The sequence below is a fragment of the Zootoca vivipara genome, chromosome 8, assembly GCF_965207765.1.
Source record: "Zootoca vivipara chromosome 8, rZooViv2.hap1.1, whole genome shotgun sequence".
Taxonomy (NCBI): domain Eukaryota; kingdom Metazoa; phylum Chordata; class Lepidosauria; order Squamata; family Lacertidae; genus Zootoca; species Zootoca vivipara.
In genome coordinates, this window is record NC_142591.1 from 41,988,716 (window position 1) to 42,009,077 (window position 20,362).

Sequence of the window (20,362 nt, forward strand, 5' to 3'; positions counted from 1 at the left end):
ACTTGCACTTTTCTCAGATGAAAGCTTTTATGACATTAAAGTAGTATCAAGTGAAAGTGGCTTTTATGACATCAGATACTTGCAAAAACCTAATTCTGTGTGAACCCCGTACTCCTAGCATAGTAGTTCAAATATTACCTTTTTCTTGAATTTACTCTGTGGCCTTGGGCTCCATTCCCCCTATCTAAAATATCGGGATGACAACATGATTTACAAGATTGTTAGAACAAGTTAATGCACATGAAATGCTTTGAAGACTAGAAAGTGAAATACAAAGGTTATTGCTGCAACCACTGCTATAATTTTCAGTAGCTAGTTCTAACTAAAGTGAAAAGGACTGACCTCCTTTGCTGCTTTCAGCATTTTAAGGATAATGCATGAAAACAAGAGAGTTTTACAAGGATAATTCTTAAATTTATTTAACTAGCTTCAGTGACTCAGGATTGCAATTATAAAGTCTCTCTTTCAAAAGTTAATAAACAGTGCATAATTTACTTTGAACATATTTCAGTGATACCCCCATAGTAACTACTGTTCTTTTGTAGGGTGTTTAAATGTCCATAATCTAAAAGAAAGTCAATTGAGGGAAAGAAAATATAGTCATGTAAAGATTGCACTTAAAACAGAAGTATTGAAGGTGATGAAAAAAATGAGGAATAAAATATTAAAGCTTCACCATTTATTAATTACTCCCCTCTATGCATGAGAAAGGGAAGGATACAGAAACACCCCACTGAATGTGGAGTATATTTCATCAGAGTCTGTGTAGGCCAGCTTGCCCCCAGTAACTACAATGCTTACTTCAGCTCCAGCTTTGAGGTGAAGAACAAGATGGAAAGCCCCCGTTCCACCACAAGTTCGTTTCCCTGATCGTGGTCGGTGGTGTTCAAGCAGCTCTCTTCTGTAGCCAGCTGTGTGAAGCTGAGCAATGCTTGCATTGGAAACTGACAGCACAGCTTCTATGTATTCATCCCTCTCTGGAGCTAGAACAGCTGTGATCAGATAACGACCTTCATAGGGAGATGTAAAGACGCCTGCAATGAAGACACACATTAATCAAAACACACGTGTACGGTTGGCCCAAGTCCAATTCCTACTGCTTTATCAAATAACACAAGTATGTCAGTACAATAACTGGGAGGGAATAAAGGTCATTTAATTTGAACGTATCATATTTTATTTGGCATGACAACGAAGAGGAGTTATTCACATAAAATTCCTCTTATGAACTCATTCTCCCTTAGCTCCTGCACATGCTTATTATACATTTTTATCCACTGAGCTGATTGTGATTTCACTTCAGTTCCCCAATGCATAGGAAAGAATGCAATGGTGTCTGCTGTTAGCAAGTTCTCCCAACATTAAATCCTTCAGTTCTGCCACTTGTATATGTGACTTTATGGGGGGAAGACAGCATGCTCAAGGACTATACAATATTGGGTAGGTTAAAAGAAATGGATGTTAGCAATGGAGTAATACCAGCCTCAGCAGCTTGAAAGATCTGAAAAATGTATCAGTAGTGTCTACTCTCACACTAACTTGGACATGAAGGGAACCTCCTATTAAGTTGCTTTATATAAGCAGGTACAAGTTGAGAAAATGCTGGAATGCATTTAAATTCTACAGAATTTAAATTTTTTAAAAAATCATTCAATAGATACTGCCAGTTTCCCTTTATCAATTAGGAACTGTTTAATACCTGTTTCAGGGTTATAATGGTTTCCATCATTTACAAGCACTTTGTTGAAATGTACCACACCCATGTCATTAGGGAAAGGCTTCTGAGTGAGACCAGCAGAGAATGACACCAGTGAAGAAACAGCTGCTCCTAGAATGAAGAAGTGATCATAACTTAGACACATAATGCAGCATTACAAGTGCTTTAGCTGGTCTTATACACAAAGTTCTCCTCATGCCCTTAATTGAACACTTCAGCAAAAACAAAACAAGCACACCTTTTGCAGATTCACCACCGTTAAGACGACTGAAGGTCCTCTTCTATTTATACTTTTCCTATCATCTACAAAGCAAATAGCAATATTATCCCTATCTCATTCAGCAACAAATGTTTAGGCAACACTGTCTTAGACCTACATCACCAAAAGTGTGCGGAATGAATAAACACAATGGCTATAGTTACAGCTTTACGTGCCACACACCAATTATGCTAAAAGAGATTACCACCACATGAAGATGGCCTTCATGGCTTTAAGCCTTTGGGGTTCTCCAAGAAGGCCCAATGCAGAGAGTACGGGGCCAATCTACAGATCACAACCACCACATGGAGGCTACTGCAACATGCTCCATTTCACAATTGCTAAGGGTTAAGTGTGTTGCATAACACAAACTTGCTAAATAGACTGCTTTCATTGCAAACCTTCAATTTTGGTCCCATGTGCTGGCACAATGAAAGTGACCATTCCTTATAAGTAACTTAAGTTCAAAGTGGACAAGCAGTTGTTGCAATCCATCTAAGAGTAATATATGTACAATTCTTCTACTTCATCCACCTAGCAGAGCGGTGTAGTACAGAGCCTGCTTAGAAAAACAGTCATTCTAGGGAGTGGTGTGGATGGATTTAGCTTCCCCTACCCAGTCCTTCCCACTGAACTACTTTTCTAAATAGTCTCTGCATATTCCCTTGCTGCAACTGTTCTATACACACATTCAAAACTGGTGTTTTAATCAACTTTTACTTACCTCCAGTTTAACATTTTTGTAGCTATTTCCTTTTATTCTTTAATTTGTGATTGTATGGAATTGACATGGCTTTCAATAAACTTACATCGATTGATTTCTTCTTCAATCAGTGTGTCCTTCTACATAGTAGCTGCTCCTTTCTGGGCCCTGCAAACCTATTGTCCATGGGAGGGGATGAAGCAGGACCAGTAGGGAGGGGGCATAGCCTGGGAACGGTCCCAAAAGCCAGACAGAGGTCTGGAGGGGCACATTTGGCCTCCAGACTTGGAGTTTCTCACCCCTGCTTAAAATACTGCAGAACCACACCTTCAACTGTGGTCAGATAAATTTTCAGGTAACTGTTACAGCATTGGTATATTCACACTATATAACCTTTTAAGATGTTGATTACAATAGACTGCCAACTGACGCAAAGCAAATAATGACGCTCACAATTATCTTAATTTCAATTATTCCAGTGGTGTTATCTTAAACAGTGGATCCACATAACAGCCTAATATGAGAAAACTAACTTTATCCAAGTGTTAGCAGCAGTGTTATGCTCTCTGCAGTCACCTGCACACAGTCGGGTCTAGAACATGTCAACAACCAATTACTTTAAACAGTTTAAGATGACAGTAGAATAGGAAGGGCTCTGGTTAGCTAAGTCTCTCCATGCCTAGCCTTGCATGAAGATTGAAGGTAATAAACTACTAGATACAAATTATTGGATCTGTGTGCATGCCACAATGTATGGATCCAATGCCAGCACTCAGCCATATGTTGAAGAGTATGTTTCACTCATGATACACCTCATTTCCCCAGACACTATGCTGACATATATGCCTATTTTCAGCATCAGCCTTTGTGTTCCTACTTGGGTAGGATACCTGAAAGAGGAGAATATAACAAGCTTTCCTTTGAACACACAGGGAAAGCAACAAGGAGGTATTTAAAGATCCTCTTTGCTTATTTAGTTACTTAGTTAATAGCCTTTTACGGTCTTGAAAGATCTACATTGGCTTCCAGTATGTTTCCGAGCACAATTCAAAGTGTTGGTGCTGACCTTTAAAGCCCTAAATGGCCTCGGTCCAGTATACCTGAAGGAGCGTCTCCACCCCATCGTTCTGCGCGGACACTGAGGTGCAGCATCGAGGGCCTTCTGGCGGCTCCCTCGTTGCGAGAAGCAAAGCTACAGGGAACCAGGCAGAGGGGCTTCTTGGTAGTGGCGCCCACCCTGTGGAACACCCATCAGATGTCAAAGAGAAAAACAGCTACCAGATTTTTAGAAGACATCTGAAGGCAGCCTTGTTTAGGGAAGCTTTTAATGTTTAATAGATTGTTTTTCTGTTGGAAGCCGCCCAGAGTGGCTGGGGAAACCCAGCCAGATGGGCGGGGTATAAATAATATTTTATTTATTTATTTATTTATTATTAGCATCTTGTGAACTGCCCTGAGAACTATGGATGAAGGGCTGTATACAAATTACTAAATAATAATAATAAGTAACGATCTCTAGGTGTCAGGGACAGGCAAGAATCTGAAGGGTGAACAGAGGAGGCAGCGGGGCAGCAGGATGATTCAGGGAAAGTACTTTATAAGTTTCAGATTTTGAAACTATACTAGAAGTTTCTTAGTTAATATTTCAAGAAATAACTGTCATCTGAAATAGTACTTATGCTATAAACTGCTTTAGTAAATGCCAGCAAGCAAGTTATGGGAATTAGCAAAAAGAAAAGACAAGAAATCTGAAAACGTGGGATTACCTTGTGCAGTTGTAGAGGGAGGCCTTGGAAGTTTAGGGTAACCTACAAGCAAGTATGAAAAAGATGCATATTTCAAGCAAATTTACAGCCTCTAATGATGAAACACCCCTCCTGTCAAATGTGATTAATTCCAGTACCACCAGCATCTGACTATAGTACTTAGTAACTGCTGCATCTGCATTTCTCAGAATTTTTGGAGCGGTCGTTTTGAAACGAGTAGCATTATAAGTGGTTTAATTACTGGTATCTACAATGAAGAATTTAGAGGGCCATGACCTGGCACATTTTCATTCCCTTCCTGCATGTTTTAGTGAAGAAAGGAATATACATAGTGGCTCCTGCTACTATCTATACCAGGGGTCCCCAAACTAAGGCCCGGGGGCCGGATGCGGCCAAATCGCCTTCTAATTCCGGCCCACGGACGGTCTGGGAATCAGCATGTTTTTACATGAGTAGAATGTGTCCTTTTATTTAAAATGCATCTCTGGGTTATTTGTGGGGCATAGGAATTCGTTCATTCCCCCCCCTCCAAAATATAGTCCGGCCCCCCACAAGGTCTGAGGGACAGTGGACCGGCCCCCTGCTGAAAAAGCTTGCTGACCCCTGATCTATACAATGTTGGTGGGAAGCAGCAATATTGCAGATAGGAATGGCTGCTATCCTCCACTGCAGTGGTGTGCAAGGTTAGCAAATCACTCCTCTGAGGCTGCGTTATGTGATTGGTGTAATTCACATGCCTGTCCGAGAAGAACCGTGAGAACAGGATACAGTCCTATCTGCATGCACTATATAATGTACTTTCACTTTTACTAGTTGCCTGCCTGTTCTCTCTTGGAGCTGAATGTGAGACAGCCATGATTCTGTGACTGTAAATACAGTAGTATAAATAAATACGTAGTTTAGATCTACGGATGGTTCATTCTTCTTGCTGTGCTATGCCATAAGATTAGTGTGCATCTTTCATCTGGGAGATGTTGCTGAAGGGCACACTGGAATGAAGGGACGTGCCATTCCAGAGTTGTGCTTACCGGAATGGTAAGTAGGTCAGTAGGACTGGCCAGTAGGACTGAGGGAGCCTCCGGGCAACCCCAGAGCATCATAAATCCCAACATGCAAAGGGAAAGAGCATTGGATTCCCCACGTATGTTGGTATGGAACAAACAGCCACATTTTTTACACAGAACACTGATCACCGGATTCCAAATTCTGAATAAATATGCATATTTTATCAATGACAAGAAACAAGAAATAACTCAAGAGAAAATCTGCTCACCTGGTGCTCCAGCAGAACCTTCAGAAACCAGCATGTTATTCTGGCCATTTTGGCCATTTATCCTTTTTTTTCGTCCTTTTTCCGACATTAAAACTGTACCAGGAGGTCCCGCCTGTCCAGTTTCCATAAATATCCCACTTGACCCAGGCAAGGAAGGTTTTGATCCTGCTTTTGATCCTCGTGATGATGGCCGTAGAGGAGTTCTGGAATCTGGTGGCTGAAGAGGTATTCCTTGCAATGGTGGTTGTACGATTATTTGTGGATCTGATGGCTTCAAAGGTATTCTTATTTCTGGAATCTGTAGGGGTATTCTTGGCTGTGATGACTGCACATGCTCGCCTGGTTGTGGCTGTAGTGGCGTCCTTGGCTGTGAGGGTGCTGGATGTGTTTCTGACCGAGATGGCTGTAATGGTTTTCTTGGATCTGGTGGTGGCAGGGGAATCTTTCCTTGTGGTTTCCTTGGTAGTAACACTGCTGGATTTTCAGCTAAGGTTTGTAGAAGGAAGAAAATGGGCCAATCAGACGTTCTGGCTAACTTGGCTAATAATATTTGAATATATGATTATAAGAATGGCAAAGCCATACTTTAATAATTTCTCTTTCAACTTATTTATTGTTTCCACTGGTTCCTCCATCATTATTATATCATCTGCAAAAGCCCTAATTTTATACAGTATTTACTCCTCCCTATTGAAATTCCCTTAACCTCCTCATCCTTTTTAATACCTTGTAATAAAAATTCCAGTGATAGGATAAACAATAATGGAGATAGTGGGCATCCTTGGCGAGTACCTTTAGATATCTCAAGTTCTTCTGAAATTACCCCATTTATAATTAATCTGACCGTTTGTTATAGATTGCCTTTACTCCTTCCAAAAAAATACCCCTTACCCCTATTTTTTCCAATGCTTTCTTCATGAATCCCCAGGCCAGATTGTCAAACGCCTTTTCCGCATCGAGAAAGATGAATGCTGCCCTTTTACTCGGGTTCCAATCAATATATTCCAATAAATTCAAGAAAATTCTCATATTATTAAACATCTTTCTCTTTGGTAGAAACCCTTGTTGTTCCTGTCCTATGATCCTATTTAATACCCCTTTTATTCTATTGGCCAAAATTTCTGCAAAGATTTTATAGTCTATATTGAGGAGAGAGATTGCTCTAAAATTTCCTACTTCCACATTCCCTTCTTTCTCTTTTGGTATTAAAATTATATATGCTTCCTGCCATGTTTTAGGCATTATCCCTTCTTCCAAAATTTTATTTACTAATTTTTGATACATCACAACCAATTCATCCTTAAATAATTTATAATGTCGACCAGAAAGGTCATCCGTTCCTGGTGACTTCCCAATTTTAAGTTTGGCAATTTATTTTCATTCAATTCCTTCTCCTTATATAATTTCTTATAAAATTTCACAAAGCATCTTTGTATATCCTCCGGATTTGTCCATTTCTTCTCTCCCTCCTTAATTGATGTAACTATCCTTTCACTTTGTCTTTTCCTCAATTGCCACGCCAGCATTTTTCCTGCTTTCCCCCCAAATTCAAATGTTCTTTGTTTGGCCCATTTAATTTTATTTTCAATTTCTTCATCCATCAATTTTTTTAGATTATTTTGTAAAAAAATTATTTGTGTTGCTATATTTACATCTTTTGGGTTCTTCCCTAATTCTTTCTCCTTCAATTCTATCTCTTTTTTAAAAAAATTCAATCTTTCTCCTTTTTCCCTTCTGATTCTACTCTTTTGTTGAATATACATTCCTCTGATATAGGCTTTGCTCGAGTCCCAGACTGTGGTTAGATCTATCTCTTCTGACACATTATTCTGGAAGAATTCCTTCAACAAATCTCTCATTTTAGCTACAAACAATTCATCATCCAAAATTATTTTATCTAGACGCCATCTTCTAATTTGTCCATAACTCTCTTTAATTCTTATCATAATTGGATTGTGGTCTGTTATAGACTTTGCCATGATTTCACATTTTTTTATTAATGGAATTAGCCCTGGCGATAACCATATTGCATCTATTCTTGAGGCAGATATTTTCGCTCCTGAGTAGTATGAATATTTTCTCTCTAATGGGTTTCTTAACCTCCAGATATCTTTCAATTCATAATTTTTAACTACTTGGAAAAAAGTTCCCGGTAGTTTCCCTCTTTCTTTCTTCCCCTCATTTGTTCTGCCTATTTTTGGCAATACCACCCTATTGAAATCCCCCACTAATATAATTTCTTCATCTTTTATAAATTCATTTAATAGCCGCTCAATCTTCTTAAAGAATTTAACCTTACAACCATTTGGCGCATAGATGTTTATCACCATTAACCCTATCACCCTAACCCTAACCCTTTGGGTGCATTGATTCTTACTCCCACTGATGATGCCTCCCCCTCCCCTCAGCTGCTGGGTGTGGTGGCTGCGGTGGCTGTCTTATTTATAGTACAGTACACTGATTATTGCCTTCATTTTATGGATCAATGGTCTCGTTAGACAGTAAAATTCGTGTTAAAATTGCTGTTTTAGGGTGTGTTTTTCATCGTCTGGAACGGATTAATCCACTTTCCATTACTTTCAATGGGAAAGTTCGCTTCAGGTTAAGTACGCTTCAGGTTAAGTACAGACTTCCAGAACCGATTAAGTACTTAACTTAAAACTAAAAGCTAGTGATTCACCCATTCCATTTATACAAAATATAGAAGATTAATGACTTGATTTTGCAACAGTTAATCCAAAACCTTTGCACCACAAGTCAGCAAAGCATCTGCCATGCTTTGCAAGAGAAAATCTCTAACATGCAATAGAAACAATTCAGGTGCACATTTATCCATAAAACCTTGTCCCACTATATCGCCTTTAAAAAAACAAAATCTCTAGCCCAGGGGTACCCAACACAGTGCCATCCAGATGCTGGCCTTCCTTGCATCATTTGTGAACAGTGCACTGCATTGAAACTGGTGTTTTTCTGCAAAATATATGGAGATGGTGACTGAAATGAGTTTCCATGTAATTTGCCAAGAAAAGCAGCAATTGAAAACATCCTTGTGACATTCACAACTAATGTAAGGCCTTATGTATTTCATAATCAGAGTGTTTGTATTTAAAAACAAAAGGAAGCTCTGCCTACCTCAGTATAGCTGGTGGAAAGGAAGCTAGATTGTTTGGACTGGGGAATACATAACTCAGAGCCTAGGGCTAAGAGGGAGCTGTGTGTTGACAGCTAAGGAGGAAGGTAGAAAAACAAGGGGACACAGAGTGCTAAAAATGGGGGCTGTGAACTCAGAAGCTAAGGGACGCTAAATTACTGCTTTGAATTAAACACAATAATAAGTACTAAGTATTCTTTATAAGTAAAGAACTATAATGCTGTTAGATAGAAACACAACAATACTTTTTATATTATCTAGCTATGCTTTCTTAAAGTATCCATCTAGGGTGATCACTCATGCATTACCAAAAAAAGAGAAATTACAATAGGGCAGATTTGCAAAGAAATTTCGTGTGCTAACAAATTTTTACTGCAACACCTCTCATTAAACCAGGCTTCAACCAAACAGCCCTTAAACAGAGGTTTGCCATCTGAAAAATGTGGCACAAAACTACCTTATCTCTATCGCTGTACCCATATAATTTAACTCTTCTTAAATTCTTCTCATTGAGAAAAAAGGCAATGAAAGATCTAGATGGAATCAGATGGTTTGTTGTTCCAAAGAGAAGTGTAAGAGTCAGCTTGCTTGGTGTGGCTCACCCTAAATATTTCACACACGAATGCCCATGTGCTAATACTTTGCAGTACCTGATGTTTTGGCCTCTGATACTGAGTTGCTTTATACCAGGGACTGCTTTTTTAAGATCTAAAAATACTGTAATGATAAAGGAACCACCATTTGGACAAAGCATGTGTTAGTAATCCAGACAGCAAGGGCAAAATTCATCCCAGGTGTCACTCCACTATAGTTAACTCAGTAAATTAAAAGGGTACATTTAGGACAGTCTCTGTCTAACTCTTTTTTGGATAAATTATAAAGCAGGGACTTTTCTCCACAGCCTGAAAAACAGATGGAAAGGCGAACTGCACTTAGATCATTGTTGCATTTGAAAAGAGCATATCCCCAGGGCACCATCTTTTTTTCAGCAGTGTTCATAGTTCTTTATTTACTATTGGCAACTTAAAATGATGACACCAAAGGAGGCAACATGCCAAGTAACGTCATTCTTTGCTTTCTGGTCAGATGCCAGGCCATGAGATAAGCTACCTTCAGATTCAAACCTCCATTTCTTGGCCCACAACTTTTATTAATGTGATGAGGTATGCGAGGTACAAAGAAAACTGCTAAATTCAAATTGTTGACTTTTTGTGTGTGTGAAAAAATATGATTTCCTTTATGAAGAAAATAGAGCAGAGGACAAAACTAAAAGCTAGTGATTCACCCATTCCATTTATACAAAATATAGAAGATTAATGACTTGATTTTGCAACAGTTAATCCAAAACCTTTGCACCACAAGTCAGCAAAGCATCTGCCATGCTTTGCAAGAGAAAATCTCTAACATGCAATAGAAACAATTCAGGTGCACATTTATCCATAAAACCTTGTCCCACTATATCGCCTTTAAAAAAACAAAATCTCTAGCCCAGGGGTACCCAACACAGTGCCATCCAGATGCTGGCCTTCAGCTGACCACTGGCCACGCTGACTAGGGCTGATGAGTGTTACAGTCCAACAACATCTGGAGGGCACCACATTGACTACTCCTCCTGCAGAATTTCACAGCCATCTTACCTTCTGTACCTAATTAAATATTCTTTTTCATTATGATTATCAGTGGTTTCATCAGATTCTACACTTTGGTTCATGCAAAGCAGGAATGCTAGCAAGTCTAATTTAATAATAAAACTAAAATATGTAACAGTACTAGGAAATCAACCAATTGTAATTTTATCTTCCATCAAAGTGTCCATTTCCAGCATTACTGATGAATTCAATAAAGAGAGCATAAAGGAAAATGTAACAGCAGTAGGATCCTAGACTTGCAGAATGCAGAATGCAGAATGTTTATCGGAACAGTATGGGAGATACTCCTGTTATGGTTCGATCATGGCTCTCTGGTAACTCCTGCATGGAAGTACAGGCGGCAACCATTTTGCATGGGGTTCCCTTCCTGGCCCCCACAAATGTCCCTGGAGTGCACATAAGTCCGCCCTGCTTTGTTACACCCTTCCCACCCCGTCCTGACCTCTTCCAAGTCCATGAGTCGCATGCCAATTGGATAGGCACAAAATGGTTGCCACATATACCATGTAATTCAGGTAAATGTCACCATTACTTTGCTTTTACCATATTGGACACAACTCTCCATGCTGCTTTATGGCCCAGGCATTATCAGAAGATAACACAGATACCTTTATTGTGCTGTGGATCCCTGCTGGTATTAATATTTTACCAATTTAAAATGGCTTTGTTGCAATTTTGTGTTGTGAGCTACTGGAGAAGTTGACAGTAAATTTGATCCTAGGACAAAATTGCTCATCATGAGTAGGCTCTGACATTCTAATGCTGCTGGAGGAGGTCCATAATGCACTGAATATTCTTTCTGTGTCCAAGCAAACACCCCACTACCTTTCAGGGAAGCACTGAATAAGTTAAGACCCAAATAAGGATTTGGCCCATGGCTTATACAGCAACAACCCATCAACATACATCTGGACTGACTCATTAAAAATGTCTTTGGCTCCATGTTGCTTAAAGTAAAAACTGATGCCAAAGCTAGAATATACTTGGCTGCAAATTAGCACACCTTTTCCCAGCTTGAATTTCCAACTGGTATATATTATTTAACAGGTTTTGTTTCAGTACAATTATCAATAGAAGACAATTATGGTTTGAGCCTGCCAAACTGAAGTGTAATCATTTAAGTCATATAATACATTGTCAGATATTTTCTTAAACCTATGCTTGAGGTTAAAACTAACCTATGTAAGATTAAAGGTTGCCCATTCAAATGCAGTGTATTGCAGCCATATACTGAACGCTTCAGTTTGACTGAATGATATTCAGACACAGAGAAACATCTGCTTTGCTTTTCAAGTTGATTCCCAAGGTGGTAGACACAAACTCACATATACACATGTAGGACAAAATCCATTTAAGGTGCCACAATACACTTTGTCATTTTTGCTGCTAACATGGCTACCCCTCTGAAAAACTTTATGAGATTTCCTAGTACAGTTCCTTTATTAGTACTCCAAGAATCCTTACTCAATTTTCAGTATCAGCTGTCATTTCATCTCAAAACTTTCTGAAACCTATTTGCTTTGTAAGTCTGAAATCCTGTACACACAAACCGGCACAAGCATAATTTAATGTAGTAGGCTTTCATTCAAAGCAAACCACATGCACATATTGGGATGTTTCCTTGCAGTCATATATACTTGGAAAGGAAAACTACAAATATAGACCCTACACTTCTGAGCTTGAGTTGGGTAGCAATTCTGTACAGGCCAGTAGCAGATCAACATCTCACATACTGTACACCACCACTTCCCTGGGCTAGAAGAGTGCCAATGTGCTACTTCAGCTGTTCAACCTAAAATATTAACCATTACAACATTGCAATGTACTTTGCAGCCTGGGAAGATCAAGAGAAAGGAAGACAGCAAACAGAGAAAATATAGATGAAATATAGGGCAGCAGAGTGATAGAATCATAGAATTGTGGAGTTGGAAGGTTCCCCCAAGAGTCATTAGTCCAACCCCCTGCAATGCATGAATCCCAGCTAAAGCATCTATGACAGATGACCATCCAACCTCTGCTTAAAAAAATAAAATTAAAAATGTAAGCCTACTTTGTACTCAGAAGGTAGGATCTTTACTTGTGTTAGCATTATTAAAAGGGTTCATAAAGTGCTTTGAAACTCAAAGGGTGTTCCGTTATTGATTTCTTGCCCTAGTCTCCTATCTGGCACCCTCCTGATGTTTTGGACTACCCATCAGCCCAAGCCAGCAAAGTCAATAGTTAGGGAGGATGGGAATCGCAGCGCAGGTTTATCTGGAGGGCACAAGATGGGGAAGGGTGCCTCACAGTTTCAAAATGGTGTATATTTTGGAAATGTGTACTTCATTTTGTGGGATGAAAACATCCAAAATGCGTATGCAAAGGGTTAATTGCAAGAGCTGTAGAACTCTGTGATGTCATACACCCTGTGGCAGTTACAGTATAGCAGTTGGTAGAGTTATGGCAGTTAGTTGAACAGTCTTAACAGTTAGAGCAGCTGGTTATGTTACATTGTGCTGCTGTCTGACTCAGAGTCAGTTACCCTGTAACCGTTTAATCTGTGTAAGAGGTTTTAGCAAGTTAAGAAACATCCACCTGCATTGGATATTTAATCTGCAACTGCAAGTACACTAAGCAAAAATTATATGCCATTTAAACTTTAAAAGAGAGTGTCTTGCGTAGTTTTTTATAGGAGGGAAAAGAAAACTAAGTAAAGGGTCAATCAACCCAAAGCTGTCTTCCTCATCTCTGCAAATGGGAACTAGAGTCTAATTCCAGCACATTTTTCTTTTCTTGCATTTGTTTATTCTACTGTGTAGCAAGTTTTTTTAAAAACAAAAAACAAAAACAGAAAATTATGACTGTACAGGAACCTTCTACAGTGATACCCCGGTTTATGAACACAATTGGTTCCGGAAGTTTGTAGCAGGGGCCCAAAGGACCCCAATTAAGGTAATAATGTAATTCCCGATAAATGCTGGAATATGCTTATATTAGTGAATTATGGTAACCTGTTGCTTTAAAGAAACTGATGATTCAGCAAGAAGCCGTCCCTACTGGGATAGAAGGTCAGCTAATACGTAAATCACAAATAAGCAATTCATAAACTAGAACATAAATTGTTACATCCACACGTAACACAGGTTCCCATACATGCAAACTAACAATATGTAACAGATCACGGTAAGAATCAAAGTTTAGTTAGCAACACTTATTGCGCATGCGTATTAGATTAGGTAATGACATATGTATTAAATATGAAATGAGATGATGAATATTAAATATAAAATGATGTAATGATTTATGTGATTGGTTAAATTGAAATCCTTTGTCTGAAATGTTATAAATACCCCTGCCCGATCTTTGGGCGGGGTTGCAGTATTCCGAAAAGACTGTAACCTTATTGCTTTGCAATAAACATAATGGACTCCTAACTCCTCTTGTCTCTGAGTTTTATTGGCTAACTCAGAAGATAAGCCATTTTGGGGCTTACAACATGTTCATAAACTGAAGTGAAATTTCCCATTGAAAGTAATGGAAAGTGGATTAATCCATTCCAGACGGGTCTGCAGAGTACTCAACCTGAAGTGTACTTAACCCGAAGCATGGGTGTAATTTGTTCCGGAAGTCTGTTCATAAACTGAAACGTTCATAAACTGAAGTGAACTTTCCCATTGAAAGTAATGGAAAGTGAATTAATCCATTCCAGATGGGTCCGCGGCATTCATAAACTAAAAATTCGTAAATCGAGGTTCCACTGTACTCTGATTCTCCAAGATTTAAAACAAGTACAGTATGGAGAACCTGTGACTCTCTAGATCAGTGTTTCCCAACCAGTGTGCTTCCAGATGTTTTGGGACTACAACTCCCATCATCCCTAGCTAGCAAGACCAGTGGTCAGGAATGATGGGAGTTGTAGTCCCAAAACATCTGGAGGCACACTGGTTGGGAAACACTGCTCTAGATAACTGCTAAACTACAACTTCCATCATTCCTAACCAATGTCATGCTGTTTGTGACAGATGGGAGATGGGAGTCCAACAAAATTTGGAGGGCCACAGGTCCCCCACCCGTGGCTTTAAAAAAAAAATCAAGAATATTTACAGGCAGCCTAGGCCATGGATGAGAAAGATAGTGCAGAATGGATATGCTCCGTGCCAACATATGAGACAGCCTATTTATATAAATTACGAAATAATATTATATGCCTCATTTAAATGAAACCTGAAGAAGAAATATTAACAAGACAAATACTAGCCCCTTCTACACTCACATTTTTTTCACATTTGCAACTTGGTGCAGAGTAGGGGATATGGTCCAAAATGCAAAGGATGCTGTCAGGGCGATATGTGACATGTTTGCGGCATGAGGAAATTTTCTCTGGGTGCAGAGGAATTACATTCCTATTTAGGAGTTCCACTGCCTGCAATGATTTGACAGATTCCTCACTATGCTCTGACGGTGTGCTTGCCCTATGATGCAAGCACTTCAGATCCAACTGAATATTCTAACAATTGTAATATGGCAGCTTATTTCACAAAAGCTTGTGCGGTGTCAGGTGTGAAATGGGCAGGGCAGGGCAGACCTATACAGTTCTCCACTAGGTAAAGGTAAAGGGACCCCTGACCGTTAGGTCCAGTCGCAGACGACTCTGGGGTTGTGGCACTCATCTCGCTTTACTGGCCGAGGGAGCTGGCGTACAGCTTCCGGGTCATGTAGCCAGCATGACAAAGCCGCTTCTGGTGTCATGGGCTTTGAAGAAACTTGATCTCAGGACGCAAGGGAGAAACGTGCTAAGAGGAAGGCACGCTTGGCAAATCCACACCGTGATCAACTCCCGCCTGGAAACCAATGTCCCCACTGTGGAAGGACGTGTGGCTCCAGAATTGGCCTCCACAGTCACTTATGCACCCATTGTTAAAACCATGTTTATGGAAGACAATCTTACTCGGCTACAAGTGATCGCCAAAGAAGAAGAAAGAAGAAGATGTTATGTTGTATAGAGAAAAATTGTACAGCATTTGGCTCAAACTGGATTCCCCCCTAGGTGTTTGATTTCAGTAAACCACATTTAAAAAACAAAGGTAGAAAGTAAAAATATAAACACAATTCCATCTGCTCTCCACAATGTACATTGTTATTTTAAAATCTGTTGAGTTTACCCCTGATATCACCTTGTTTAAAATTAAAAATTAGCATTTAGAAAGAGGGAGGCTAACTTACATGTAGCAGGTTTAGTTTTCATCAGATTCTGGAGGTCAATGGTGAATTTGTGGAACTGTCTGTGGAACTGCTGGGATGAATTCTTGAGTCCAGAAATATCTTTGGAATGGGAAATTATGGTTCTGTTCATATTATTGACACAGTTCCAAATACTGGAGACATGTTTGTTTAATCCCTCCCTTATCCTTTGGAGGCTGCTAGACACTTGATCTAGTTTGTTGCAGGTTTTTTCAACACTGGACACTCTACCCTCCATATCAGAGACACCAGGCAATTTCTCTTGGCATTTGTTCAGGTTATAATATAGCTTCGTCCTTAACTGTTCCATCCTATCCTTTAAGTCATTACAACAATTACTGTTTGGGTGAGTTTGATTGCCCACTGTTTTCTGTATTTCATCTCCCTTTCTGAAAGCACCAGGTTGTACCTTTTCACAAGTAGAATTGATACCTAGAAGTTGTTCATTGCAGCTGCTCAAACCACCCTGAAGTTTCTTAACATTTTTATCAATAGCATTCAGACCATAACGAATAATTCGTAAATCCTTTTGAAGCTTCTGAATGTCACGTTGGCTGCCTTTAACTAAATTAAATTTCTCACTTAAAGAGCCATTTAAGGATTTTAAAAGACCAGAATTATCCTCCGTTTTCAAAAACAATACATCATATTTACTGTTACAGTTTTCTATGTCTCTCTGGAGGCCCTCCACATTGTGTGATACTGGCTGGCATTTCTGCCTGCAAAGGTTTTCAATATCTTGCAGTTTGTTCTTCACAATATTAATCTCAGAGACAAACTGTTCATTTCCAGACCCTGAATTGCTGTGCAAAATTGATACTAGATCAATATTTCTCTCATCTGGATTTGTGATATTAGTAACATCTAGAAAAGTAGCACTCAGACGGTTTTCCAGTGCCTGAAGCTTTTTGTCAAATATGTCTCTCGCTTCATCTACTTCAGTAGCTATAACACCACGAAGAGTTTCTTCAATGTAAAAGCAGTGTTGTTCAGCATTTCTCTCTGTAACATTGATCCTGGCTTCCACTTCCTCCCATTTTGCATCAAAGTTGCCTTCCAGATATGGAGTGGCTATGTATTTCATTTCATTATCTATTCTGGCATTTAAAATCCTGTTTGCTTCTGCAGTTCTGTCAATCTTCTCGCCCAAATGTTTTAGCTGCTGTCCAAAAGCATCAATTTCAGCATTACTGCAACAAATTGAGTGGTTTGATGGTGCTTGGATAAGTGTCTGAATATGTTTTATCTCCTTTCTGATGTCATTTTCTTTCTCTCCAATAAGTTCCCTTATTCCTTGGCAGCTGGCTTCATGATCATCACAATGTTGTTGAATATCCATCAGTTTGTACTCACAGGAATTTTTCAGGTCTGCCATTTTCTTCTCAAATCCTTCCAAAATTTCCTGTCTCAGATCTTCAAACCTAGCATCAATGTATTGCTGATACAACTGGCTACTCGGCATCATAACGGTTGGGCCTTGGGCGGCTTCTTGGAGCTGTTTTAATTGTGCTTCATAACCATTTGCTTTCCCTTTCACTTCTTCCACCTTGTCATCTTTGTCCTTCAAGCCATCTTCTGTTGGCTCAGATTTTATATTTTCTATTCCAGGTTCCTTTTGGTCTGTACTTCCAAACACATGAATTTTCTTTGTTTCGCCCTCAGCCATACTGTCAGGCTCTGGACGGTCATGAAGGTTGTTCAACCATGATACAAGCATCCGACTTGCATCTTCTTGAACAGAAAGCTTTAGGTTTTCATTCACACCTGTTAAGGAGGACTGAAGCTCTAGCACAGTCTGTGTAAGGCGGAATACTTCATCCTCGAGGAGCTGAATTCTTTTATCCTGTGAATCCTGTTGTTCTTGCTTCAGATTAGTGTCTGCAGAAAGAAAAGAAAGAAAAATGTGGAAACAGCATTTAAAACTAAACTTGAAGTTACAAACCCCCAATTGACTTAGATGGTTTAGAGCAGGCATCCCCAAACTGCGGCCCTCCAGATGTTTTGGCCTACAACTCCCACAATCCCTAGCTAATAGGACCAGTGGTCGGAGAAGATGGAAATTGTAGTCTAAAACATCTGGAGGACCGAAGTTTGGGGATGCCTGGTTTAGAGGGATAAATCTTTACAACTTTCTCGGCCAACCATGTTTTTCCTTCAAAGTGAAATACTTCTTTTATATTTGGCTCCATGCTTTAATACAAGGATAGGAAGTCTGATGATGGATGTTGTTGAAATATAACCCTCATCAGTCCTTGTCAAGATGCCCAGAGGTCAAGGATAATGGGAGTTGTAGCCCAGCAATATGTGAAGGGTTACAGATTCCCCACTCCTCCACCAAACCAGGAATATGAGAATCAATGCACACACAAAATATTATAAGCTCATGGGCACTACAGCTGCTTCCAAAAGGGTGGCCCCAGCACTACCAAATCACTGTTCTTTTGTTGTAAGATGCAAATGAAATTGGCATTAAATTTCTACACTATTGGCAGTAATGCACTTTTTCTGTGTGTACATCCTATGTTCTGCCCACACACTGCTGGGGTGAGGCGATTTTAAGCTCAGCACATATTATAACTCTTGTGGTGAATGCCATTTCATCACACACACACCATTTATGAATGAATGAATGGATCTTTATTTGCATCAGCCATTGGCCATAGCAATAAAACAACATGATATACAACAATACGATACACAAAGAATAGGGGGGAAGTCAATTATATAAAATACATTTTAGGGTTTTGAATCAAGAGTCAAATAGTGGATCTTATTCTAATTGCCCCAGCTAAAAACCTTGCAACCTTTGCTGTCACTTGCTCATCTTGATCCGCCAAGAGAAAGGATACCATGGCAGTGGCTGGGCGACCCGGTACGGACAATAAAAGAAGGGTGATAACCTCATTCCTCAAGTCTTTATAAAGACTGCAAGCCAGAAGGGCATGCACCACCGATTCAGTACTGCCATCTCCACAGGGACATAAGCGTTTTTTGTGTGGAATCTGTTGGAATCGTCCCTCAAATACAGACGAGGGCAATACATTCAATCTTGCAAGAGTAAAAGCATGTCTATATATTAGAATTGCTAGGTTATGCAGATAGGGTGCCAGAGAGTCAAATGGGTAGGTGGAAAATTGTCATACCGTGGGCAAAATTTCCTTATTGTAGCCAAGTTGTTCTGATGCTCGATATCATTTAGGCGCTGACAAATTAGACTGTTTGCTTTGCTAAAACCCAAAGTGAGTAGCTGTTGTGGTGATAAACCACAAGAGTGAGGTTTTTGACAATTTTAGTCCAGACGCTCTTGTGACAATCTTGCAGCACTAGGGATATTAGACTTGGGGTGGTGGTGTTTAAATTTAGGCGAAACTAATAGTTAAGTGTCCTACGCCAAAACTGTAATTCTATCAAGGGAAGATAAGCCTCTAGCTCAATGATGCGTTTGGGACACAGGGTGGTACAGAGAAAATTTGCCGTAAGAACTTTAATTGGACAGCTTCCATAGATCTAAGGTGAGTGCCTGTCCAAATCTGAGCCCCATATAATAACTGTGCTAGGGGTTTAGCTTGGAACACTTCCAGGACTGATGGTATATGTTTACCACCTTTTGTGTAGAAAAAAACTTTTTTTAAAAGATCAATTTTTAAATTATTGCTGAAATGCCTTTTTAATGGAAGAAAAGTAAAGTGTTACAACTCGGTACTGTTATTTTGCTATACTGCTATAAAACTATACAGTCAACTTAGGTTTGAACCCAACAGATCGCCATCAGTCCATTTGCTTTAATAAAACTTTATAGTTACTGCCATGTTATCAATATGGTTTTAGTATTCTTTAAAAATATTGGGTTTTAAAAATATATATACAATTATGCATATCCAATACTGCAGCTCCATGGACTTCTGTTCATGCAGCCATGCTGCTGCTTCCTCCCCTGACCCCTCCACAACCTCCTAGACCCTCAGAAATAGCTCTGCAAGCTTGGGGCACCCTCCAGACCAGATTTTTGGGGTACATGTGGGATGGCTCTGTGACTGGGCCCACAAAAACCTACCTCAAAGGGTTAATGAGACTGATAAATGGCAGAGAAATAAATAAAACACTTTGGACTGCAAGTGCTGTGTCAAACATATCAGAAAGAAAAATTATGGGCAGGGACATGCATACCAAAATTCAAAGAAAAAAATTACCCAAGCTTGGCTTCATGTCATCTGCTGGTAGCTGTGCTGGGTAAACAGCAGACCTTGGCTTTTGTGGTGTGCCTTCTTTGCAATCTATACCCATGTATCCAGGGCAACATCTCCATTCCAATTCTGTTACTGTCTTATATGTTATTGTATATTTAGGTCTGAAACTTGTTCGATACCTGCAATAAATAAAATGAAAATGGTAGCATTAACATATTGTGGTGATCTTTATTGGGGTTTTTTTCTTTCAAACAAAGCAAAGAAAATAAAAGGGGCTTCCGCCTGTCAGTTATATAAAAGAAATTATTCAAAACATTCACTCTAGCATGACATCCAACTGTCCGACTTTCTGTTAAGCAATATTTCCCCAATCTTCAGATCCAAATGCCTCAAATTCATTTTCCTTTTCACACAAAAAGTCCAAAAGGGGTACTCTA

General features: G+C 39.5%; 1 protein-coding gene across 1 annotated transcript in view; it reads right to left on the reverse strand.

The window, feature by feature from the left end:
* Nucleotides 1–392: 392 nt before the first annotated feature.
* The window catches only part of EMILIN2 (elastin microfibril interfacer 2), a 33,012-nt gene continuing 13,042 nt past the window's right edge, over nt 393–20,362 (reverse strand). The window contains exons 3-8 of the mRNA XM_035125680.3: nt 19,929–20,104; nt 15,721–17,616; nt 5,719–6,204; nt 4,446–4,487; nt 1,700–1,828; nt 393–1,034 (exon numbers count right to left, since the gene is read on the reverse strand). Of these exons, the coding sequence (XP_034981571.3) occupies nt 697–1,034; nt 1,700–1,828; nt 4,446–4,487; nt 5,719–6,204; nt 15,721–17,616; nt 19,929–20,104 (3,067 nt within the window). The 3' untranslated portion in view covers nt 393–696. The remainder of the gene's footprint in view (nt 1,035–1,699; nt 1,829–4,445; nt 4,488–5,718; nt 6,205–15,720; nt 17,617–19,928; nt 20,105–20,362) is intronic.